The sequence below is a fragment of the Mustela putorius genome, unplaced genomic scaffold (genome assembly GCF_011764305.1).
Source record: "Mustela putorius furo isolate JIRA1106 unplaced genomic scaffold, ASM1176430v1.1 tig00000450_pilon_pilon_pilon, whole genome shotgun sequence".
NCBI lineage: Eukaryota > Metazoa > Chordata > Mammalia > Carnivora > Mustelidae > Mustela > Mustela putorius.
This window is the reverse complement of record NW_025421385.1, coordinates 7,456,315-7,481,732: the sequence shown is the minus strand read 5'-3', so window position 1 is coordinate 7,481,732 and position 25,418 is coordinate 7,456,315. Positions and strand designations below refer to the sequence as shown.

At 43.1% G+C, this 25,418-nt stretch overlaps 1 protein-coding gene across 1 annotated transcript in view; it reads right to left on the bottom strand.

Moving 5' to 3' along the window:
• Window positions 1–9,327, bottom strand: part of SLC22A2 (solute carrier family 22 member 2) — a 29,374-nt gene extending 20,047 nt beyond the window's left edge. Inside the window, exons 1-3 of the mRNA XM_004770842.3 lie at window positions 8,648–9,327; window positions 6,952–7,055; window positions 1,325–1,479 (exon numbers count right to left, since the gene is read on the bottom strand). Coding sequence (XP_004770899.1) covers window positions 1,325–1,479; window positions 6,952–7,055; window positions 8,648–9,058 — 670 coding nt within the window. The 5' untranslated portion in view covers window positions 9,059–9,327. The remainder of the gene's footprint in view (window positions 1–1,324; window positions 1,480–6,951; window positions 7,056–8,647) is intronic.
• Between the last annotated feature and the right edge of the window lie 16,091 nt (window positions 9,328–25,418).

Here is a 25,418-nt window from a genome sequence, read left to right as displayed (position 1 = left end):
AATCAGCTTTCTCCCATTCCATGACTGCACCTTGACAGATGTGTGAAGCCCGCAGTACATGGATTTACGGGATAGTCATTTCTATATCACAAACATATTAGAATTTAAATTCCAGGTATTCCATGAGCCACAGACCTTTGGGTTTAAACATTCAGTAATCAAGTTAAAGACTTCAACTATTTATAAATCATATAGAAATGCACCTGAAAAATATTTCTATATAATACTGCAAATGATCAAAAAGTATTTAAAACAGAGTTAAACAAAAGTCTGTAAGAGCTCAATAAATAGAAATATCTTGAAGTGGTTGGATTCACGGACAAGGTCTGAGGGTCGTGGGGCAGAAGGTCAAACAGCAAGTTGTACCTCAAGGACATTTAGAAGGACTGGAGGGGAAATTAATGGGCAGAAGGCTGAAATTTATACAATTAACTTATACATATTTCCACACATCATGTGTTCTAAAAACCAAATTACTGATTGAATAACTGTACATTAATTTCTTTGCTGCCCTCACATAGATTAGATGCCTACCGAACAGCCTCCAGCATCCTTCTTCTGCATTTCACAGAGTTCCCTGGATAACCTTTACCAGGTACAATTTTAAGCACACTATTCTAGATCTCATGGATAATGAAGCCTTTATGATGGTGATGATTTCAATTTCAAAGCATCCATTTCCTTTCATATGCTATTTGAATGTTACCAAGGGAAAGATAGAGTTCATTCCCAAGATCTAATTAGGATGCTAATTTTTCTTAATATGGCTTTAAAGATGCTATGCTGTTAGGATTCAATTGTTCTCCTATACTCCATGGAGCTCCCGTATAACTCTGGCTACAGTAAGTGTTTCCTGGACAGACAAGTGGCTGGGGAACTTCGATTCCCCACAGAGCTCATATTCTCCCTTATGGTACATATAGTTTGAGGTAAGAGTGACTTCCTAGAATCCATTTATGCAAAGCAATAAAGTCCCTTGTAAATCATAACTCTCACTGCGAATTTTCTTTATGTTCAGGCATAGTAGGCTAGATTTCCTCTCTGTGTAACACCCCAGGGTACAGAAAACCTTTTCCTAAGAAGTTATATTAGACTCTGGGTGGTATGATGTTTACCCTCATTTCTGCCTTCATTGCTTTCTTTAGAGGAAGAATGGAAAATGAGTTGACTGAATAGATTTTAGAGATCCTCTGATACAGAAAAAAAAAAAAAATCTCTCAACATTTTTTTGAGGCGGGGTCTATTTTGGCCCCCTCCTGTCTCCTGAGCGTTTTGGCAGCAATGTGGCTTTGTTCCCACAGCCACAGCCACACGCAAGTCTTACTCTGGATGTAGCCTATTAACCAGCCTGCCTTGCTGACCAGCCCTTGGATCAAACGGAAAATTAACACCCATGTATAGTTTGGGGAAACGGCCATGAGAACTCCAGATGCAGCATTTATGAGGATCGTGACCAAGAGGCAGAGCTTGCGGCCAAACCTGCAAGGGAGAGAAAGAGAGAGAACACAGAATTAGATTAGATTCATGAGGATTGTAGAAAATGGCATGGAAGCTATGGAAATCTTAAGGGGTGGTTAGCTCTGAATTATGCAAACTCAGGAGGCTCGGACTGGTGCCCACCAAGAGAATCACTGACTTCAGGTCAGTTCGCTTCAATACTTTTCCCAGGGCATTCTGTGAAAATTCTATTCACAACGAGCCCCATTCAGCCCACGGCTAGCGAAACTTCTCAGTCCCACACTGTGGAGGGTATTCAGGCAGGGGGTGATTATTCCAGGCCACACAGTGCTGAATGCCCTAAGGGTCCGTCTGGGTCTTCCGTCATCATAGCAGCTGGGCCATTGCACTAACAGTCTCAACCAACTGCCCACCCAAGAGAAGTTTTTACTTGAGGAAAAAGAAAATTCCATGGTTAATGTAATCCCCCATCCATTTTCAACACTGCTTTTGGACTTTGTGGTATTTGCCCATCTCCATGGAAGAGGTCTCTGATGTCAGCTGTGAGGTGGGAGTTGGGGGTCTTTGTCATGAAGTACCCCAGCAGGTAGCTTCCACCACACCTTCAGTCAGAGGGACTTGGGTTTCATCAGCTGAGGGACCTGGAGAGTGTACCAGGACACAGAGAAGGGGAAAACTTAGAAATCTGGTTGAATCTTGGCTTTACTACTTACTATGACGACGGCCGATTACTCAACATTTCATTTCCTCATCTGGTAAAGACCTATCTGACTTAGCTGACAAGAGGATTAAGTGAGATACTACATGTAAAGAACTATACACTTGGTGTCCCCCATTTCCTGCCTTCTATCTGTAAAGTAGGGTCTCTGAAACTTGACTTGGGACAACTTGTTCATATCGTCATCATGTCCACCTTGTTTTGTTCCAATTCGTCTAATTGGCCATTAATGGATAGTTCAAAGATTCTTCATAGAAACCAGTGTTTTATTTAATCCTTGCTTATCTACTTCAAACTGAAGAGTCACGTTTTATGTCATTTGCTTTGCGCATTTGATGGTGGATGAACATTTTTTACTAGTTGCTCTGCTTGGAGGGAGCTTTGTTCTAGTGACCATTTCAATATTAACTGACTACGTGAATATAATCCACAACATCATTAACAATTATTTGGGATGTGAATGTTTTAAATCTGAAATTTAGAGATCACGTAGTCTCATGAGTAATTAATGTAAATTGATAAATTTTTAAGACCCTGTTTTGGCAATTCATTTCTTAATTTTCAGTTTATGGTTCCTTACTATAAACATCTGCTTCGTTGGCCTTTTTTCATTTTTTTTTTTTTTAAGAGACAGAGAGAGAGAGAGCGAGCAAGCAGAGAGAGGAGCAGAGGGAGAGACACAAGCAGACTCTGCCCTGAGCATAGAGCCCAACGTGGGTCTCAATCTCACGACCCCGAGATCATGACCTGAGTTGAAACCAAGAGTTAGAGCTTAACTGGTTGAGTCACCTAGGCACCCCTGCCTCCTTGGCCTTCAATTTAGACTTCCCAAGTCACATTTCAACAAAGTATTTTAGCCTTTCTTCTCATCTTCTCCCACCAGACCCCTTCCTTTTCCCTTTAGGAGTTTATAAACATTTGCTCAGGTGCTAGCTCTCTAGCTTCCAAAGTTGACTTGGGCATATGATACTAGTCATGCTCCTGTAGGTGAATAAAATCCTGTGGCTGATAAGAGAGTATATTTACCATCACAAACTTAGAGCATGGAAACCTTCAGAAAATCAAATCTATGATGAAAAATAACTTCAGTGGGGGACATGTTCCAAATAAGGACATAATGTTATTACAAAAATATGGAATGGCTGGAAGAAGATTTGGAGATCTGGGATTGCATTTTAAGACTTTTTCTCCCCACAGCAGAACCACATAAGTGATTAAATGAAAAACAAAGAGATAAAACAGGGGAGAGGGGTGGATTCCAGTACTGCTGGCTTCATAAGTCTATTAGCTACTTGCTACTCAGTGTGGCCCAGGACTTATCAGCATCACCAGGGAAAGGCTAAACACAGGCTTGGACTCATTCTAGACCCACTGGATTAGAATCTGATTTCTAACAAGATCTGAGTGGTTTATATGCACACTAAAATTGGGAGGAACCACTTTCATTTCACTGAATTTCCTCATTTGCAAATTAGGGATAAGAATATCATTTTTAAAAGGCTATTAGTGGTGCAAAAACAATGAATCTTAGAACACTGAAAAAAATAAAACTAAATTAAAGGTAAGTAAATAAATAAAAAATAAAAGGCTGTTAGGATCCTAAATGACATAGAACACATCAGGATGCCTAATACAGTGCCTGGCACATAGTCAGTGGTGGAGAGCTTATTTTGGAAGATTTCAGATAGTTGGGTAAGTTTGATGATGACCCTCTGGGACTCTGATTATGCTCTGATCTAGTTCCATCATGAAATATAGACAGAAGGTGCTGGCTCTTGATAGCTGATTACTAGGCTTTCAGAAAACTTGACAGCTAATTGTTAAACAGAATCATTGTTAAAAATTCTATCATGCACTTAAGTAAATTATGTTAAAAACATGTGTAATAAATATTCAAAAACATTGCTTCCTAATTATTTTACCATGTTTGAACATTATCTATGCTCATGAGATTATTTACCTCTGTCTGTTGTATTTGTACAGTGGAAATACTATAAAATGGTGCATATTTCTAGCCAAGCCTGTGTTCAGTGACCTCAATTTGGTAGCTAGAAATTACCATGGTGGGATTATATACACCATGGAAATCAGCAAGTGCTATACATCAGGGCTTTATCCTTCAGGAGGCCAGGCATTAAACTTTTACAGGTATGCCACTAAATACAGAACATATAATTACTGATCAGTGGAGTAACAAATCTGGAATTGTGAGAGATTACTTTTTTGTGTTAGGTGATACTACAAAAAATTCCTTAGGAAGTTTGAATGATGATATCAATGAGATATATTATAAAAGGCTTATTTTCCGATTCTCTACCACATTCCCATTCTTTCTTCCTTCAGTCTATTTACAAACTGACTTTCAGAAAGTTGACATGGTGTAAACCTCAGGATCCTTATTTACAACCTTTTCATAATATCCTTCTGGTTTTTCTCTTAAAGGTACCTTAATCACTGTTCATATGTTTTGAAAACATCATAAAAGACAATCTGTTTTGTTTAATATTAGTTTAATCTGTAGCATAAAATGAGCTTCCATGAGATTCTTGCACCCTTGTATAAAATCTGAATATTGGAGGGAGGTGGGGTTATGGACATTGGGAGGGTATGTGCTATGGTGAGTGCTGTGAAGTGTGTAAACCTGGCGATTCACAGACCTGTACCCCTGGGGCTAACAATACATTATATGTTAATAAAAAAATCTGAATATTGTCCAGAAATAGGCATTAAGTATGCAAAAGATAACTTGATCTTTCTTTTTCTCCCTCTGGCTGTTGTCTTGTTGCCCACTCTCACATGCATACCCGAGTAGAAGAGAAAAGAAGAGGCAACAACCACCCAAACTTCAGACAATTTAAGAAAAAGAAACGGAGTTTTGGATATTGTTTTTGGGGAAGGATAATGAGTCACCAGCTTTGCATAGGATATTTCAACAATAGGAACAAAGTAATGAGGTCATCCAAGAGGGTGGATAATTGACTGAGGTTTATAAAGCAAGAATGCACTGTCAGTGGGGAATTATAACCGGTCTCCTACTCCTTGAGTGGGATGAGAATAATTAACTCATTTATTTAACCAGCCATGAGGCTCAGTCACCTATTTGCTCACTTCCATCCTGGCAGCTAAGTGTTAGTATCTCCGCCTTGCAGGGAATGTGGGAGAGGAGAGGGGGTGAGGAGCCAACGGGCCAGACACTGCGGAGCAAGGCAGACTCTGGACTGCCCCTTGCCGGCAGCTCTCCTAACTTACAGAGTCATCTCCAAACCACAGACCTCACTTGTAGGGCAATAAAAATAAAAACCAATGACCTTCCCCTTTACCTCACAAGCCTCCCACACAAAGTCCCAGGAAGAACCCTTGAAGGAAGGCTAAGTAGACAGCTAAAGAAGTAAAGAAGTGTCATGTAGGACATGAAGGATGGAGCTGCCCTGAGGCCCAGTGGCCTCAACGGCCTCCTGCTGCCACAGAGGTGGTAGGTGGGTGGTGAGGTGAGCAGGTTGTGAAACTGCAGATGCTCCTGGGAGAGGATAGATTAAGCTATTGTTATTAACCTTTAACTCATTTGCAAGTTTTCCTCCAGCCTAAAAATACAGCGCAAAGAAAATATTCGATTTACATTTAATATAATGCTCATAGGTTTGGGTTTATTTGCACCACAGATATAGTTGGGGAGAGCAACAAGCATAAAGTGTATTTGCCTTTATTTCAGAATTAAATGTATATTTATATTTGTAATAAATGAAAATTTATCTTGTAACAAATATAAATTTATTAAACATATTAGACTATATATATTTATTCTATAGTTCTATATCACGAGCTCCTGGGTGACTGGTTATTAAAGAAAATGATACTGTCCAAACAGTTGAGCATGGTGCCTGGCACATGGACCACACCCAATAAATAGTATTATGAGTGCTAAAGTATCAACTACAAAGCAAATTTTTCTGTTCTTTTCCCTTTTCCTCAAAATATCTAATTGGCCATCAACCTGGTAAAGATACCTGTTATAAGGAACTTTCAGCACAGTTAATCTGGGATTCCAAAGTGATGAAAAAGTAAGACATAAAGGCACAAATGGATTCACATGACTCACTGAAAACTAGCTCCCTGAAGACACAGAACATCTAAGAGGACCATTTGCTGTATGTTCTACACAGGGAGGTCTTTTCTCATCTTTCTTCAGGGACACTGACGTTTTGGGTGTGGATATTTACATCTGTCACTGTAGATGAACCCAGTTTCCCTTTTACCAGATTGTGTCTGGGTTCCACACCTCTAATTACATCTGGAGCCTGGGCCCCAGTTCAGGACTCCTGCAATGCCAAGGGCCAGGCAGGGACACCCACAGGGAGAGGCTATACTGGCTCTGGGTATAGAAGCAGCAGGCAGTGGAGAGAGAGCTCAGGGACCCCACAGGCTCACAGATGGGGGTGATGATGATGAGGCCAATGAACTGGGAGTCACAAAAAGGATCGAGTCATCGATGACTTTCCCTTCTGACCCTAGGACTCTGAATAACCCACAAGGAGAAACTGCTGCCTAAGATAGAAATGGTCCTCTATGGCCCCAGGAAATTAGAAAATATTCGCATCGGTTGTGCTGGTGGAAGCAGGAGAAGAAACTGCAAATTGTCAAGATGACTGACACGAGGCCAGGAAACTGCGGTCTTCGTGTTTGGGGAAAGGATACTATTCAAGCAGGGGCAGGTGAACCCCAGTGCTTTCCAGACCAGAGGACGACTCAAAATTCCACCACGTTCGCGGGGCACCTACCTGTCTGCGAGGTAGCCGATACCCACAGAACCGATAAAAAATCCTACATTCACAGCCGACTGAAGCAGGTCCAGCATCCAGGAATTGGCACACACTAGGTTAAACTGCAGAGGGGTGAGAGGTTTCCCGGGTCAGCAGAGAAAACAAAGTCCTGTTAGATACAACTCAGCCCCGAGAACTCACTGAATATTCCTGCTGCATGGCATGGCAGAAAGCCAAGAACTCGTCTCTTGCTTATATGAATTTTCCTCAGACGAATCTGAAGATTTGTCCCGTCATTTATCCAGCATTCCCTCTGGACGTGTGTCGTCAAGCCAAATTCTGTTGGCTAAATCAGCTGGAACCAGGTGAATACTCCACTTTCCCTTTCTTTTTAAAAAAGATTTTATTTATTTATTTGAGAGAGAGAGGCGGGGAAGGGGTAGAGGGACAAGCAGGATCCCCACTGAGCAGGGAGCCCCAAGCAAGCTCCCTCCCACGACCCTGGGCTTCTGACCTGAGCAGAAGGACCTGAGCAGAAGGCAGAGGCTTAGCCGACTGAGCCACCCAGGTGCCCCACACCTTCCCTTCCTAACCTGAATACCCAGAAGCAAATGGGTGTGTACAGAGGATATAGAGACTGCCCCGAGGAAGCTGGGCTTGTTCAGCTTCCCTTCACTGTCTCTTTAATGGCAGGGGAAGCAGAAGCGTCTTCTCAGGCTCTTACATTTGCTCTCATTTGGAACAAGAGGCAATGTTGAAGGAAGAACAGGTGCTGGGCCGGAAGTGGGGGGATCCGATTTCTAGAGCGAACTGCTAGCTCGCACTCTGTGGCCTTGGGCAGAATTTTTCTCTGTTCTGGGCCTCAGCTTCCTCATCTCTGCACGAAGGGATGAGATTAAGCCCTGCTGGATAGCCTCTTTAAATTATACGGTGTTGTATCTCTGACCCAGGCCTATGGTTTCATGTAACTGTTGGACCCCTGAAGAGAGGCCGCTCTGCCTAAAAGTCTGTTCAAACAGAACGTCTTCTCATTATCCAAGCGCTCCTTTTAAATTAAGCCAGGCAGCTGGCTTTCTCTGGATTTTTAGAATAATTGTACCCTCCCATTTTTGCTTTGTCTCCAATAAAAGCAGGCCTCCACTTTTTTGGCTGTTTTCTCTATATTTATTAAAATGAGGCTTCATAATGAGATGCTAATATCAGCTGGAGTTTTTAATAAAGGAATTAGTGCCTTAGCAAAAGCTCCAGCCCTTGATGGTTTTATGCAAACGTTTTGAGCAAATCAAAGAGAGCAAAACAGCCATCAAGGGAAGAACATCTCCTGTCTCAGTGAGGCAACGTTCAGGTGAGTTCCATGAGTGCTCACCTGTCCATCTTTTGTACAGCTGCCAGAATGGAGGGCTTCCAGAAACAAAAGAGGAGGCTTGACAATTTTCCTTTCCCTGGAATTATTTCCAGGAATTCTGCTTGCTTTTGCTTGTTTCTTACCCCTGAAACTTGCATGCTCTGGAATCATTATTGTCAGAATTTGATGAAATTTAACTACCTCACCTATAGGCCAGGCAAATAAGAGGCTGCATGTTTTTGTTGGAAACTAGGATTTTATAAGATCCTCTGAGTCCAAAGAGCGTGTCCAGACATTGTAAGAACCAGGCCCTACCGGCCTCTTCCTTAAGAAAAGCTTTTTCCTAATGCAAAGCTTGCTCTCGCTTACCTCGGTCACGATGGACGAGCCGGGCGTGTCGTACACCCAGCCGTGCCGACAGGGCCCCAGCGGCAGGTGACTCCTATTGGCGGCCAGGCCGGCCAGCGGGTCCACGCAGCTGAGGCCGCTCCGGTTCCAGTCCACTTCATAGCCGTGGCACTGGTCGGGGAAGGTCTCACCAGCAGCCCCCGGGCCGGGCACCGTGTAGTTCAGCTCCTCCGCCAGGCTCCAGCCACATCGCCGGCTCAGCTCGGCCACCCCGGGGCTCAGGCAGCGGTGATCCGGGGTGAAAGCCAGGAAGACGATGCCCACGTAGATGGGGGTGAACGCTGCAGAGAGTAGAGCTAAGAGGAAAAATGTCTGTTTCTGGAAGAAGTTAAATTCCCCGATGTGCTCTAGAATGTCATCCACAGTTGGCATTATTACTGGAGACAGGAGAAGCCCTGACGCTTTTCCCTGGGCTGCTACGAGTGTCCTGACCCAGGCTGCGGCCAGCTCAGCACAAGAGTCAAATGGTGGGAGGGAGCTGACTTTAGAAAGTGCCCAGCCTTTGATCCAGACCTTTCCTTGCTCAGGCTAATTTCCAACCATGCCCTCCTCCGGGGGACGTGCGTCCTGCTGCTCTCCCGAAACGCCCCGAGCAAGCAAAAGGCCAGATGTTGTGTTCGTTGTAACATCACTCCCGGCAAATTTGTGTTACCTCATACCTGCACCACAAACAATCCCTCCTCTGTATCACTGGGGGAGCAATCAGAGAACGCTCACGTATCGCAGACCTGTTAATCTTTCCCTAGTCCACTCAGTGTCCAGGAAATTAATATATTCGTATCTCACCCACACAGCCAACCTTCTCTCTAAGGTGCTACAGAGAACGGACATGCATTTGCCTAGTGTAATGTGAATCATGGTCTTGGGTCAGAGCTCTCGTCTGCAAAGGGGTTTGCAAATTCTGCCCCGGGCCTCATTCTACAAACAACAGCGAGTACACTAGGGATCCCATGCTGTGGCTGCCTGTTTTGATTTTTTCCCCACAGATTTTATAATTCTGCTTAGTTAAAGATTTTAAAGAATGCCGATCTGGCATTCTTGCTTTTCAACCCTTAGGTGTCCGTCCCCTGACCCACTGGTGAGGAAGGAAGAAAATGTTCACTGCGCGTGCAGGTCAAGTGCGAGAGCCAGCCAGAGTATCTTCATTCTTCTTTGGTCCTAGCTATTTCTACCTGTGGTTTAGAATGGGGTTGGGTGTATCCAAACACAAGACAAGCAGCCCGTCTTTCCTGGAGTGCAAAAGGATCCTTACTATAGAGGGAAGCTGCCCCATAGAGAAGGTGGCCTGTTAACAGATCTTCAATTTAAAATACCAGAAATTTAATCCAGTTTTCCTTCTTCCTTTTCTTCTGTTGAACAGTCAGTGGGTATGATAGCCTAGGTCTAAAATTAGTGGCTCCTCAGGATTCTCTTCCTTGCTGCAGCTTTGAAAGTCTTGGTTTTCTTGAAAAAGCAAGAAGCAGGAGCCTGTCGGGCCCCTGTCAACATCTGTTGCACCTTCATTGGCTCACAAGGGCGCTCAGCTGAGTGACATCAGGCCAGGAGGATCACTACCTCTGCTGGCCCCAGTTTGCCACTGGCTAGGTGAGTAGGTTAAGCTCTGTAGATCCAAGGGTTTGGGGGAGTATATTTCTGGCACAAAAGGTATAACGACAAAGCTCATCAGCAATTATACCCACTGACTATTCAGTTGAAAACAGAACAAAACTAACAAGAATGGATGACATTTCTGGTTGTATCGTGACTATCCAAGGCCAGGGGTAGGCTGCAGAGAATAGGAATCTCACCTTCGGGAGATTTCCAGACTTCTGGAAAGCTGTGGCTCATTCTGTGGCCATTGCAGGTGCCGGAAGCATTTATGCAAGATGAGGCTCGTGGCTTCATGTGGCCATGAATCTGAAGCGCTGGAACTCCCTAGATGCAGAGATAGTTTTCAAATAAAAATAAAAAATCGTTGATAGACTAAAGGGAAGATAACGAAATAGCACCAACCAGCAAAAAGATAAGACAATGTTAAACAGGAAAAGTACATGTTTAACTTTTGCTTCCAGGGAAAATGGAGTAGGTGCACTTTTCTTTATTCTTCCCACTGAGTACAACAAAAATCCCTGGATACTGTTCATGAACCAGTGATAAGAGATGCAACGGTAGAAAGAAGGCCAACTGGCTATGGACCTCCAGGCCCAAAGACTCGGTGGTGAGTTTCCTCCCTGGGTTTTCTTTCTGCTTCCCATAAACTGACTGGGTGCTGGAGCAGCTGGCAAGCCAGGAATACCAATGAGCATGAACATCAAGAGCCCCAGGTAAAGCCTGCTCTCTCTAGAGTCCCAGGAATAGGTTAGGGATTTTTTAAATGATCCCTGTGGGCACCTCGTCTCTCTTTTAAGTGTTTGGTCATTCTTTTGTTAACTTCAAATCATGTTTCTCTCCTAAATGTCTCTTAAAATCATCTTAAAGGAATGTCAGAACTCCATAAACACAATATTGCATGAAAAGTTGCTCTCTGCAACCCTGCAGTGTGATCTAGTCATCTGAACAAAGATGCTGAGCACCATGAACGTTAATCCCCCTAGCTAGGAAGAATCAGCAGGGACCAGTTACCACCTAGACCAACCTCTGTCAAATGTATGGATCCCTCAGTAAGATCTTCAACACACACAGCCATTTGAACTTGGAGGCTGCCAGCTTCATTGTCCCAACATTTTTAGCTAATGGGAAAGTTCCATTTTAGATAACACTGGCGCCTGTCTCTGTACAATCTCTACCTGTTGGACCTCGTTGTCCCCTCCAGGATGACCAGAACCAGGACCCCTTCCTCTTTGATGCCCATCACATGATAGAGGTCTGTACCATTGCAGTGGCTGACATGAAGAGATTGAGGTGGTCTGTGGTTTCTCCTAGGAGTCAAACATGGCCAGCTGTGGCTTTGGTCTTAGCACCACAACCTCCACCTCCAGCCTCTTCTCTGACCCCAGGGAACTGATGATGGAAACCAGAGGTGGACTTAATGAGCACCACTGCTCATGGCTGCAAGCATGGCAGGGAAGAGGGGGAAGAGGGAGCTCCGTCTCTGGAGCATGTGTCCTGCTCCACACTGTCTTTGAGGTGTTGTGTTCATGTGACTTCTCTCCTGTAATCTGAAGAACATCCCTGGGTGCTGATGTGAATGCTCCTTTTTCACAGTCAAGAACACTGGGGATCAGAGCAGAATAGGAACTTCCTCAGTGTCAGCTAGCCAGTTGAGGAGGAGTCAGACCCTGATGCTGGGGTGCTCCCTTCCTCTGCCTCCCCTCGTTCACCAGAAATGCTGATAGAGTAGAGTGAGCTCTTCAAAAGTGACCAAGGTCATGACACTTGACTCCAATCCCAGGAACCCAGAGGTGGTCCTGACTGCCACTTACTAGCACATTTTACAAATACTTGCATCCTGGATTTGACTCATTGACATGATCCATTTCAAGACACCAGGTCTTCATGCTGTGAGCAAGAGGGCACCAGGTGAGAGGCAAAAATGAGTGTAGTTTGCCAAGGAGAAAGGATATTGAAATTCACTATGAATTACTTAGAGTAAGCAATCAGGTAAGGAGAGGTAAAAGCTCATATCCCTTACAGCAGTTGTTTGCCTGCCATCAACAGTTTTCCATTGACTACAAACATAGGGGCAAAGCCCACAGCATGGCTGCTGTAACATCCATCCTTGGCAGGTGACAGACTAGACTCCTCAGCAAAGCCATAAACAGTTGAACAACTAGATGAGAGAAACTACAGAATGAGGGTATGGGGGTGGTGTAAGATAGAACTAACTCAGAGTTACAATTTGAATCTGGTCTCTTGTGCACTATCACTCCTATTTGTGGTGGGGGGAGGTGGGGAGTTGGTGCTATACTTACAAGTATGATAAGGGGCTAATCTGATCCTATGGGGACTGATCATCTAATCCACATAATCTGATGATTATTGTAATTAATACCATAAGTATTTCTCAATCTTTTATCAGGTTCCTTTGCATGTAAATAAATATTGTCCCCAGGCTGCTATCTTCTGGAGGAAGGCTGCTTGTGTCTACACTAACTTTCTCAACTCTCCCTACTAGAGGACAAGAACTGGTTCAGGTGTTCAGTTAAACTCTTACCCAGCAGCAAGCCAGGATCCTTGGAAGTTGACAGGGCAGAAGCTAGTGACCCATTAGCAAGGGAGAGGGGGTTTCTTTGGTCCCATGCTATGCAGGATGGCTTTGACACTAGATACAGTGAAAAAGCAGGATGTGGTTTTGGGTCACCTCTGCCCCTTGGATATGTTGGTGTCTACCTGAGACAGGGATGGCTAAAGAAAGATGGTCTCACAGGGATGGGTGTTGTGTACTCTCTGTGGTTCATGGGGATAATGACAGGAGGCCAGGCGGGGCCAGGAGGGGCAAGTCCATGTAGCCTGGACTGTGGTCCAGCCTTGTCCTAGAGCATCCATGTCATCTGGGCAGTCTCCTAATTTGTAAACTAGTGACTGTACCCACATCAGAGAGCTGATGAGAAGGAACACACAGGGCTACTCAGCACAGTGGCTCACAATGGTCCAGAGTCACTTATGAGACCTCCCCCCAACCCCGTTCTACCCCCTTCTCCCTTCGTTCTCTCCTCCTTGTGCCCCACCCCATTTTGTACTTGCTGGGGTCTTCTGCAGTTCCCTGCTGCTCATCACTGCCAGCTGGTTAGGGATAGGCCCTGTGGCTAAGCATAGTGGCAAAAGATCTGCCTTGACCCAGAATATCCAGGTGAAAAGGACCTCAGAGGACATCAGAACAGCACTGTGCTTACATTCCTCAGAGACATCTGTTCCAAATAGTTCCACGCAAATGCTTCCTATGTCAGGTGAGCCTGGTCCATTATGGGATATTACAGATTGGTGGAAAGATCTTTCTCATATTGTATCAGAGCTTGTCTTCCAGAATCTTCCACACACATGGACATTTGCTCCCTTTTAAGGTCAGGTAAGTTAAGTTAAAACTCTCCAACACAGAACTTCAGAGATTTGAAGATGATTTTCTTTGACCTTGGCCTCTTCTGTCTTCTGGAGTAGGTCACCCCATTCCCACAGAGCAGGTGTTCAATTCTCCCCACCTACAGCCCTGAAGTGCACCATAGCTCCTTTCTTCCCTTAATGCTTTGCCTCTGGGACCCTGCACACAGCTCCATTGGTGGCCACTTACTGAGATCCACAGCCAGGTGGTTACTTTCCAAGCAGGGATGGGGCCGAGGCCAGCAGAGGAGGTCACTCCTCAACCAGCCCACTGTAGTGACTTTCCTGCTGAGGCTGGCTGTAGGAGGGCTGGTGGGAATTGCCTTTGGGCTTCCTTCATCAATGACGTCTTTCATTTTGTTTACCTTTATTGGTTCTCTTCCTTACAAAATGAGGACCTTGTGCTTATTTCTTTGAAGTACGGACGTCAGAGTCAGATGGGCATGAGGTCAGGAGACCTTGGCCAGGTGGGCGCCTTCCTCCTGTTGCACTGTCTCTCTCCTCGCGCATGCTCGGCGTCCATGCCCACGTTAGTAGCTGTGGGCGTCGTCACAAGAGGCCTAGACCCTGTGCTTCGAAATACAAGACACATGCTTGACACTGAACCGCAAAGGCAACAGGGAAGACTTAGCAGACTTAATTTGGAAAGCCACAGGGAAATTCTTTTTTTTTTTTTTAAATTAACATATAATGTATTATTCTCCCAAGGGGTACAGGTGTGTGAATCATCAGGCTTACACACTTCACAGCACTCACCATGGCCCTTACCCTCCCCACTGTCCAGCATCCAGCCAACTCATCCCTCCCCGCCCCCTACTCCAGCAACCCTCAGTTTGTTTCCTGAGATTAAGAGTCTCTTAGGGTTAAAACACCCAGACAGTTAAGTACTCAGTTTCCTTCTTCACAGACAACACTTGTCTTTAAAGAGTGTTTTGTTTCTTATGTAAAATTAAATGCAGAGTGTTGGTTTGGCCTTAGGCTCCTAAGTCAGGCTGAACAAGCAGCTTCACGCTTGGGACTTCAGGATTCAGAGCTCTTTGATCATCTGGCAGCTTAGGACCCTCACACAGTTTTGCTTGCCAAAGCAAACACCCGATTAATATCTAAATGCAATTAAAACTTTCATGGGTGTTTGACCCCTCCAAAATCCAGGAAAGAGTGAACTGGGCTGGACTGCTTTCTTCAAAGAGAGAGTGAATCCAGTTGAGATGTACATTTCCATAATTCTGAGGATAACAGCATTTGTAACCTCTCAGTTGCTTATGATGTGGGAATTTGGACACAGATATACGTGCCCTAGTCAAAGGGCATACCTAACACTAATTTCCATTAATCCCAAACTGAGTAAAACAGACAAACAAGCAGCACTTCTAAGACCCATCTTTTAATTCAGAGCAGACCCATAAGCTTTGACGCAGATACCTGAGGGCAAAGAAATCTGGTTAGAGAGGATGATATAATCAGTTAAGGTGAGGCTACTGGCGTAGGGTGGGCCCTTAAGCCAATATGACTGATGTTGTCCTGAGAAGAGGAATCCTAGGGAGAAGACCACCTGGAGACAGAGGCAGAGACTAGGTGCTGCTATTGCCAGCTGCCACCAGAAGCTAGAAATGGCAAGAAGAATTTTCTCTTAGAGACAGCATGGCCCTGCTGACACCTTGATTTCAGACTTCTCATCTTCAGGGCTTCAAGGAATACATTTTCGTTGTTTGAAGCCATCCAGTTTATGGCACTTTATTACATCAGCCCCAGCAAACTCATACAGCTAGCAAATGGGGGGAATGGCATCCATATGGCAGTTATTCTTGGTCTAGTTCATGTACACGAGGACCTGATGGGTTTCTCAGAAGTCTTCTGGACCCTCACACTTACACTATCTCTGTTTCCAGTGATGGAGCCCAAACTCTTCCCTCCTTGGCTTGCACCACTGCTCCCCTCTTGGTTAAAGAATGGAGAGAGACAAGTGGTACCCAGTGGCCCTAGATTGACACAGTTGACATATACGTCAGGGAACTTCCTGGGTTACGCCCTCCATTGTCCTCCAGCACCCTGCAGGCCTGCTTTGCCCCACTGTCCTCAGTCTTTCTCCTTCACTGTCTTCCACCTGACCCTCACCCATACCCAGAGAGTGAAAATGCCCTCCTTCTTCCATTGTACCCAAGTGAGTCCTGATGATAAGTTTGGATTTTGTTTTAAGGAAAGGACTTCCAATGTAGAGTGGAGTGTGGACCATTCTGACATGTCTACTCCATACTCATCGAAGTATCTATTCTCATAGCATTAGGTTATGAGTAAGAAAGCACAATAATATTTGGGAGAGGCAACATGTCTTATTAGAAAGTGTAGAATGAAACCACAAAAGACTTGAGAATAAGAAAAAGAAAAGCCATAGGATCCATTGACATTTCTAGAAGAACTTACATAATTTGTGTGTGTGTGTGTGTGTGTGTGTGTTTAAGATTATATTTATTTATTTCAGGTGCAGGGGAACATGGAGGGAAAGTGAGAGGAAGAATCAGATTCCCCACTGATCAGAGAGCTCAATCCCAGGACCCTGAGATAATGACCTGAGCCGAAGGCAGACACTTAACCAACTGAACCACCCAGGTGCCCCAAGAACTTACATAATTTGGTGTCAGCACTGGGAAGTTAGTCATACTCATTTTCATCTTCCCTGAAATATTCATCGAACTATTTCATAATGGTAGTTTTTTGAAAGCAGAAAAGGTTTTATCAAAGCACTTTTACTCTCCAGTATTTCCCAAGGTTTAGTCACAACGTTTAAAACACTTTTCTGTGTATTTTTCACTCTGCTATTCGGTATTCTTGCTAATTTTGCAAACTTGAATTCACAGAAGTCTCCAACATAAAAAAATTCTCCCAATTCATAGATCTAATATGGTGACTTTATTGTAAAATTAGTGAGAGAAATTTTGCAAAATATATTGTCTTTACTTGAGGTCCTGTAGCTAACCCAAGGGTCATACAGTAAGGGTTCAGTAAGTGTTTTTTGAGTGACTAACTGAATAAAATCCCAAAGTCCGGAGAGCTTGAACACAACGTCACCAGTTGGACAGCCTGTACTAAACATGGGACTTTAACTTCATTTATTTATTTGTGAGAGAGACCTGAGAGAGAGAAAGTAACATGTCTATTTAAACCATTGTTATTTTTGATCCATATTATCTTGCCACTTATCACTTAGGAAATTCCAAATGTCTCAGTTACTCATTTATCACGTCAATACTAATTCAGCAGCTCATAGTCTGAATGGCCATTTGAGAAAAAATTTAAATTGGGTATCAGAGTAATTCATTATAAAGTTTGGGCGATAGGATCAAATTCCACAGGGTTTTTGAAGTGATGGAAACGATTTGCTGATGTCCAAATTAGGGTTATGAAGTCAGTACCCAACGTTGGAGCCAAAAGGAGCCCAGTGAGCATTGTGTGGTACGAAGGTATATGTACTGGACAAGAAAAGAATTTGCCCTTTGTCCCAGATAGGCTATAACTCACCCAGTTATTTAATGGGTCTCAATTTCCTCATCCATAAATAGAAGAGAATGAACCAAATCTCTAGGAATCTTATAAATGCTATAATTTAAGGACTTTGTGATTTGCTAGTGGTAAATCCAATCTTTTATGTTGCACACAGATGAAGAGCCTTATAATGCTTACTTTGCTATAGACCTACCGGCACGGCATAAGTATATCTCAATACTTCCCTCTTTCTCTCAAACTTTCACTTTAACATAGGGAGAACCAAGTTGCTTTGGGCAAGGTGTATGGGTCAACAGCTACTCACATCCTCTTCATTTCCTTGGATTATCACTCTCACTAATTAGGAGAAAAAAAATATCAAGCATATCACCGATATAATTCCTTCCTCCAGAAACTCTTCACTTTTTTTTTTTTTTTTTTTTTTTTTTAAAGAAAGACAAATTCAAGTAGAAACGTAGGAAAAATCTGTGGACTTCCAGTTGCAGCAAGAGAGGATGGAAAGTGATTGAAGTGTTTTGTTTGTATTTGAGATTCCCTCAAGACCAGATCTCAGAGTTTAGATTTCTTTGATTCAGGAATAGAAAGAACAGAGAGCCTAAGGCCATAGTTTTCATAGGATTGGAAGAAAATTAGGGGATCAGCAAGCCAAATCCATTTACCCAGAGCAAGCAAGAAAGGAACACGATGTGAAGTGTGTAATGGAAATTTTAAAAAAAATTTAATTTTACCTCTTTTCTTCATATTAATGGGTAATTAGTTCTTTGAAGAATTAATTTGTTCTAAAAGCTAAAATCAGTAAGTGTGAAAATGAACAAAAACCACCCAAATGAGAAGAAGCAAAGGTTACTGATTCAGCGCTTGCTTGTAGCAAGGGAGTCAGCCACCATCACTTGTGATTTGGTTCAAAGGCAGGAGAGTGGGTTTTTCATAGATGGCTTTGATGGTATTGAGGTATGTGCCCTCTATCCCTACACTTTGAAGAGTTTTGATCAGGAAGGGATGTTGTACTTTGTCAAATGCTTTTTCAGCATCTATTGAGAGTATCATATGGTTCTTGTTCTTACTTTTATTGATGTGTTGTATCACATTGACTGATTTGCGGATGTTGAACCAACCTTGCAGCCCTGGAATAAATCCCACTTGGTCGTGGTGAATAATCTTTTTAATGTACTGTTGAATCCTATTGGCTAGTATTTTGTTGAGTATTTTCGCATCTGTGTTCATCAAGGATATCGGTCTATAGCTCTCTTTTTTGGTGGGATCCTTGTCTGGTTTTGGGATCAAGGTGATGCTGGCCTCATAAAATGAGTTTGGAAGTTTTCCTTCCATTTCTATTTTTTGGAACAGTTTCAGGAGAATAGGAATTAGTTCTTCTTTAAATGTTTGGTAGAATTCCCCCGGGAAGCCGTCTGGCCCTGGGCTTTTGTTTGTTTGGAGATTTTTAATGACTGTTTCAATCTCCTTACTGGTTATGGGTCTGTTCAGGCTTTCTATTTCTTCCTGGTTCAGTTGTGGTAGTTTATATGTTTCTAGGAATGCATCCATTTCTTCCAGATTGTCAAATTTATTGCCGTAGAGTTGCTCATAGTATGTTCTTATAATAGTTTGTATTTCTTTGGTGTTAGTTGTGATCTCTCCTCTTTCATTCATGATTTTATTTATTTGGGTCCTTTCTCTTTTCTTTTTGATAAGTCGGGCCAGGGGTTTATCAATTTTATTAATTCTTTCAAAGAACCAGCTCCTAGTTTCGTTGATTTGTTCTATTGTTTTTTTGGTTTCTATTTCATTGATTTCTGCTCTGATCTTTATGATTTCTCTTCTCCTGCTGGGCTTAGGGTTTCTTTCTTGTTCTTTCTCCAGCTCCTTTAGGTGTAGGGTTAGGTTGTGTACCTGAGACCTTTCTTGTTTCTTGAGAAAGGCTTGTGTACCGCTATATATTTTCCTCTCAGGACTGCCTTTGTTGTGTCCCACAGATTTTGAACCGTTGTGTTTTCATTATCATTTGTTTCCATGATTTTTTTCAATTCTTCTTTAATTTCCCGGTTGACCCATTCATTCTTTAGAAGGATACTGTTTAGTCTCCATGTATTTGGGTTCTTTCCAAACTTCCTTTTGTGGTTGAGTTCTAGCTTTAGAGCATTGTGGTCTGAAAATATGCAGGGAATGATCCCAATCTTTTGATACCGGTTGAGTCCTGATTTAGGACCGAGGATGTGATCTATTCTGGAGAATGTTCCATGTGCACTAGAGAAGAATGTGTATTCTGTTGCTTTGGGATGAAATATTCTGAATATATCTGTGATGTCCATCTGGTCCAGTGTGTCATTTAAGGCCTTTATATCCTACAGCCACATGCAGAAAAATGAAATTGGACCATTTCCTTACACCACACACGAAAATAGACTCAAAATGGATGAAGGACCTCAATGTACGAAAGGAATCCATCAAAATCCTTGAGGAGAACACGGGCAGCAACCTCTTCGACCTCTGCCGCAGCAACATCTTCCTAGGAACAACGCAAAAGGCAAGGGAAGCAAGGGCAAAAATGAACTATTGGGATTTCATCAAGATCAAAAGCTTTTGCACAGCAAAGGAAACAGTTAACAAAATCAAAAGACAACTGACAGAATGGGAGAAGATATTTGCAAACGACATATCAGATAAAGGACTAGTGTCCAGAATCTATAAAGAACTTAGCAAACTCAACACCCAAAGAACAAATAATCCAATCAAGAAATGGGCAGAAGACATGAACAGACATTTCTGCAAAGAAGACATCCAGATGGCCAACAGACACATGAAAAAGTGCTCCATATCACTCGGCATCAGGGAAATACAAATCAAAACCACAATGAGATATCACCTCACACCAGTCAGAATGGCTAAAATCAACAAGTCAGGAAATGACAGATGCTGGCGAGGATGCGGAGAAAGGGGAACCCTCCTACACTGTTGGTGGGAATGCAAGCTGGTGCAGCCACTCTGGAAAACAGCATGGAGGTTCCTCAAAATGTTGAAAATAGAACTGCCCTATGACCCAGCAATTGCACTATTGGGTATTTACCCTAAAGATACAAATGTAGTGATCCAAAGGGACACATGCACCCGAATGTTTATAGCAGCAATGTCCACAATAGCCAAACTATGGAAAGAAACTAGATGTCCATCAACAGATGAATGGATCAAGAAGATGTGGTATATATACACAATGGAATACTATGCAGCCATCAAAAGAAATGAAATCTTGCCATTTGCAACAACATGGATGGAACTAGAGCGTATCATGCTTAGCGAAATAAGTCAAGCAGAGAAAGACAACTATCATATGATCTCCCTGATATGAGGAAGTGGTGATGCAACATGGAGGCTTAAGTGGGTAGAAGAATAAATGAAACAAGATGGGATTGGGAGGGAGACAAACCATAAGTGACTCTTAATCTCACAAAACAAACTGAGGGTTGCCGGGGGGAGGGGGTTTGGGAGAAGGGGGTGGGATTATGGACATTGGGGAGGGTATGTGATTTGGTGAGTGCTGTGAAGTGTGTAAACCTGGTGATTCACAGACCTGTACCCCTGGGGATAAAAATATATGTTTATAAAAAATAAAAAATTAAAATGCAAAAAAAAAAAACAAAAAACAAAAAAAAAAAAAAAACAAAGGCAGGAGAGTGGGAAGGCTTCTTAGGGAAGAAAGGAATGTCTTTAGGCATGCACTGAGGAAGGCTGCTCTGTCTCTCACAAACTAGTCATTTTTTAGAATAAGCTTTAGCTATTCTATGCAAAGAAACCAAACCAGCATTGGCTGGGGAGACAGAACCATGTGATGGGGTTGTGGTCACAGAAAATAACATGGTGTCATGTTTGGGGGTGTGGTCTTCAGACCTCCTGAGAAAAAGCATCAAGAAAAATACAGATCTCAGAGTAGAGAGAATTTGCATGGAAGCAACTTTCTTCTAGTCTCTCCCAGACTTTAGGTCTCTGAGATTGTAATAATGCAATCAGGAATCAAATTCTCCTGTTTCACTGAAGAAAAAGAGCCCTATCAATGTGAGGGGAGAAGTCTGGGAGGGGTCTTGATTCCAAAAAATTCTCTACCTTTTTTCCCTTCAAATATTACCTCTTTCCCCCCCCCCCTTTAAATATTATTTCCATTCCATCTCTTAACTGGAGTCTTTTCATAAAAATAAGTTGATGTTTTTCATTCTTTCCTTCATTTAAAAAAAATTGTTTTTCCATCTTATTTCTCTGTATTAAAGTCTGTTATGTTCTCATATATATTTTCCTCTGATTAGTTTCCTCTTCGGCCTCTTCTGCTGTGTTTATTTTACAGTTTAACTTAAGAAATTTTATTTTAATGGCTAAATTTCTGTTTGGTACCTTTTCAAGTTCCTTGTTCTTTTTTTTTTTTTTTTTTTAAGATTTTGTTTATTTATTTGACAGACAGAAATCACAAGTAGGCAGAGGGGCAGGCAGAGAGAGGGAGGAGGAAGCAGGCTCCCCGCTGAGCAGAGAGCCCAATGTGGGGCTCTATCCCAGGACCCTGAGATCATGACCTGAGCCAAAGGCAGAGGCTTTAAGCCATTGAGCCACACAAGCACCCCTCCTTGTTCTTTTTAATGTTATTTTGCATTCTTGCACTTGCAATATATATATATATATATATATATTCACCTATATATATATATATATATATATATATATATTCACCTATTCAAAATTTTAAAACATATGCATTTAAAAGTATTTTCTCCTTATTTTTGTGTTTCTAGGGGTGAATTATCTCCCATTTTTAGATTTATTTTGGGAACTCAGTTTCAGCTGCTCATCACATACAGGGCTTAAGTCCACAATTTGCACTCTTCCTTAGGCAGTAAATTCCAGTGCCAGGGGGTTTATGGTACCCCATGGGTTCAACTCATGTTGAAACTCAAGAGCCACGTCTTTGATTTCAAATTCCTCGGTGACTCAGGCCTCTAGGGATATCCTTTCCTTGCTTTTGAGCTTGGCTCCCTACCCAACAACCCCATCCAACATTTCTCTGTGCGAGGAGCAGTGAGATCCACTAAGTCTGCCTTACTGACCACTGTCAACTAGTATTTATGGTGTGGCTGCTGTAGACCTACCGTAGGTGCAGACGGTGAGAAATAACAAAAACACAGCTTTCTTCCTCAGGACAAGCAGAGTCCAGAGAGCCAGGCAGACAAGTGAAAATTTTATAATAAATACAAGAAGTCTAATGCTGCAAATATCTTGGGGTGGACCTGGGAGCGGGGTATCTGACAAAGAAAATGCATATTTTTCTAAACAAAGGCTCGACTGGAAAAGATGAAGGTGTATGACATTTGGTAGGGAAAACATTTTCAGCTTTATTTTATTTTAGAATCTGTGTGTGGGCCCAACACCCACAATCCCAGACAGAAGGTCTTGCCTCCCTGGATCCCACAGTCTGGATATTCACAAGCTTCCTGTTTCTTTCAGCACTGAAGATATTATTTGATGACTCATTCATTTGGCGAATATCATCCCAACAACTATTAAGGTAACTTCCCAAAGGATTAATTTTGCTGCTGGGATATAGGTTGCATCCTGGAAGACTGAATCATTGCCAACTGTCACTAAATATTTATTAGGAGGATGTTCCCAATGACTATGAAGCTTTATTCTGTTGTTGCTGTTAAACATCAAAAAAGCACTTATTATGCACACATTTTTTGGTAACATGTGAAATTTAACATTGTTATTGAAGATAAATAATTTGGGACAATTTAAATAAGGGGTCTGCAATGGAAGAAATATGTTGAGCTGTCTCTAGAACCAGAGGATGTTAGTGCTGGATATTACTTTGTTGAAAATCTGCTCCAATCTGGTTGAAACCAAGGTTTCTCAATCTAGCAGCATTCCTGGTCTCTTACCTACTAGATGATCTCTGCTCTACCCACACCCTAAGTCATGACAAATATTCCAGACACTGCTGTATGTCGCCAGTCCCCAGAAGCTTTTTTTTTTTTTTTTTTTTTAATTTTACAGGTGAGAAATGGAGACCCAGGGAGGGTAAGTGATGAGTCTTAGATTTTGCAGCTAGTTGGAAACAGACCCTGAGAGAGGCACCCTGGTCTTCCACTGCCTCTCCTCAGGCTGTTTGCACAGAAATTGCAACAAGAGCTGCCATCTAATATATTGTTAACCAAGCCTTCCCGTCTGTATCAGAGCCCTGGGTTCAGACCCTCAAAATACCGTCACTTCTACTGAAAAACTCAGGCTTGGCAAGTTTGTACTATTTGAGTTATCTCCAATTCACTTAAGTACTAGGTTTTTTTGTGAAATTTCAATGAGACTCATTGAGTTGATTCTAAGTAACCAGAGTGTTCCTTCCAAGGTCACATTTCCTTTGTGAGAAAATATCTCTTCCCTACTCCTTCACTGGAGAAAAAACCAATGCCCTGAGCCCGTCTCTGAGGATTTTTGTATACCTGATCATTTTCCATGGGACTGGTGATTGGGGGACTGTATGCTCACCGAACGGTAAATAAATCCGTACCCAGCTTCTGTTTATCTGATACATGGTTGTAATAAATACAGAGTTAGAGTTTGTTTCATGAAAACGCCCCGTTTTAACTGAGGTCTTGTCTTCTAGTCAGTACATTCAGATGCCTAGGGGGAAAAAAAAAAACCCAAATTCACATTTTGAAGCCCTGAGGTCCTGTCATTTGCTTCTTAGTCACCACGTTGACGAATAAGGCAAGGAGACAGCAAAGGGTGAATGAAAGCAGACTCCAGAATGTTCTTCCTTATCCTTAGAGATCATACCTCTGTGAACCAGCCTTCCCTGTTCAGTGAGAAGCTTACTCGCTTCTAGGTTGCTTGGGGTCACTTGGCAGGCCCGGCTTGGATTCTGACACCGCAGAGCTGTTGTCACTGACTCCAGAGGCCTGCGGCTGGTAAAGACCGGCAGTGACGTTCTAGCTCTGCTCCAATTTATGTCAGTGTGCCAGTGACAAAATTCACAACTTTTCCTCTGCGCTGGCAGCTATCTGTCTGACGGGGCAAACACTCAGGGACAGCCAGTGCCAGTGGCCACAGCAGGTGCTTCTTGCCCTTCGCTGAAACGGCCTGCAGCTCCGGGAGACAGCTCAGGAATGCTGCTGACGCCATCCAGGGCTCAGCACCCTCACCTGCTTACACTGCAACTCTGCCCGTCCGCAAGAGGAATTGCGTTTCCATATTGTGAGACGTCCTCATCGCACCAGATGATGAATTCTGTGCTGGCTTTGTGCAGAACCCAGAAATATCCAGAGTCAAATTGATGTCTGCTGGTGGAAACACGACCAGGTCAATGCTGCATGGTCAGCAGAGCCAGAGGCCCTCCAGAGCACCCATCCCCTTCCCCTGAATTACTACATTCTCGGTGCTGTTCCCCGAACCATGTTGTGCCTGAGGTCTATCTCCTGGTCTCTGTTCAGGCATAGCCCAATCTCTGATGCAGTAATGTGGCTCCGTGGGAGAGCAGGAGGATCACGAATGGAGACTAAAGGTCTGGATTCCATTCACGCTCGGACAGTTTTTATGAGCTTGGGTAAGAAGCTCAGTTGCTGGGGGCTGTGTTTCCTCTCCACTGTCTGGAACTGTGGCTTCTCACTGCTTTGGAAAGTCGAGTGTGCTAGCTCACGCAGCTGGGCCCTTCCCCGCAAGAATCTGGCCAACAGTTAATGTCACTTCTTTGGCTTCTGAAAATGTGGTTCGTTCAGACACTCCAGTTCCTAAGATTGTAATTTCGCTGCTTTATTTTATGTCCACTCAGGGTCACATCACATCTTTCGTGAAGAGCCAGCACTGTCGCTCCTAGCCCTGCACCGCAGAGCCTTTTCATGGGGACATGATATATGTATGTATGTATGTGTGTGGAGCTATGTTCGCAATGTAGAAATGTGGAGATTCTTGGTAATAAAACCTTCATTGTGAACCAAGATTTAGAAAAGATAAACATTTGGGCAAAATGATATATCTTCTGGAGGCTTGGGAGCAGGAGTCCGGTCCTGATTGTGTGAACGTGGAGTAAGGACAATGCGGCCCTTACTGGTCATCTCTCTGATACTCTGGAATCCTCCCCGCACATCCATTGTGACGATGTGTCTTGGCTTGGAGAGCACCTGATCACATGTCACTGAGGTCACTTAAAAATATGGGGCAGCTGGTCTCTGCCCCATGGAAATTTTTGCAA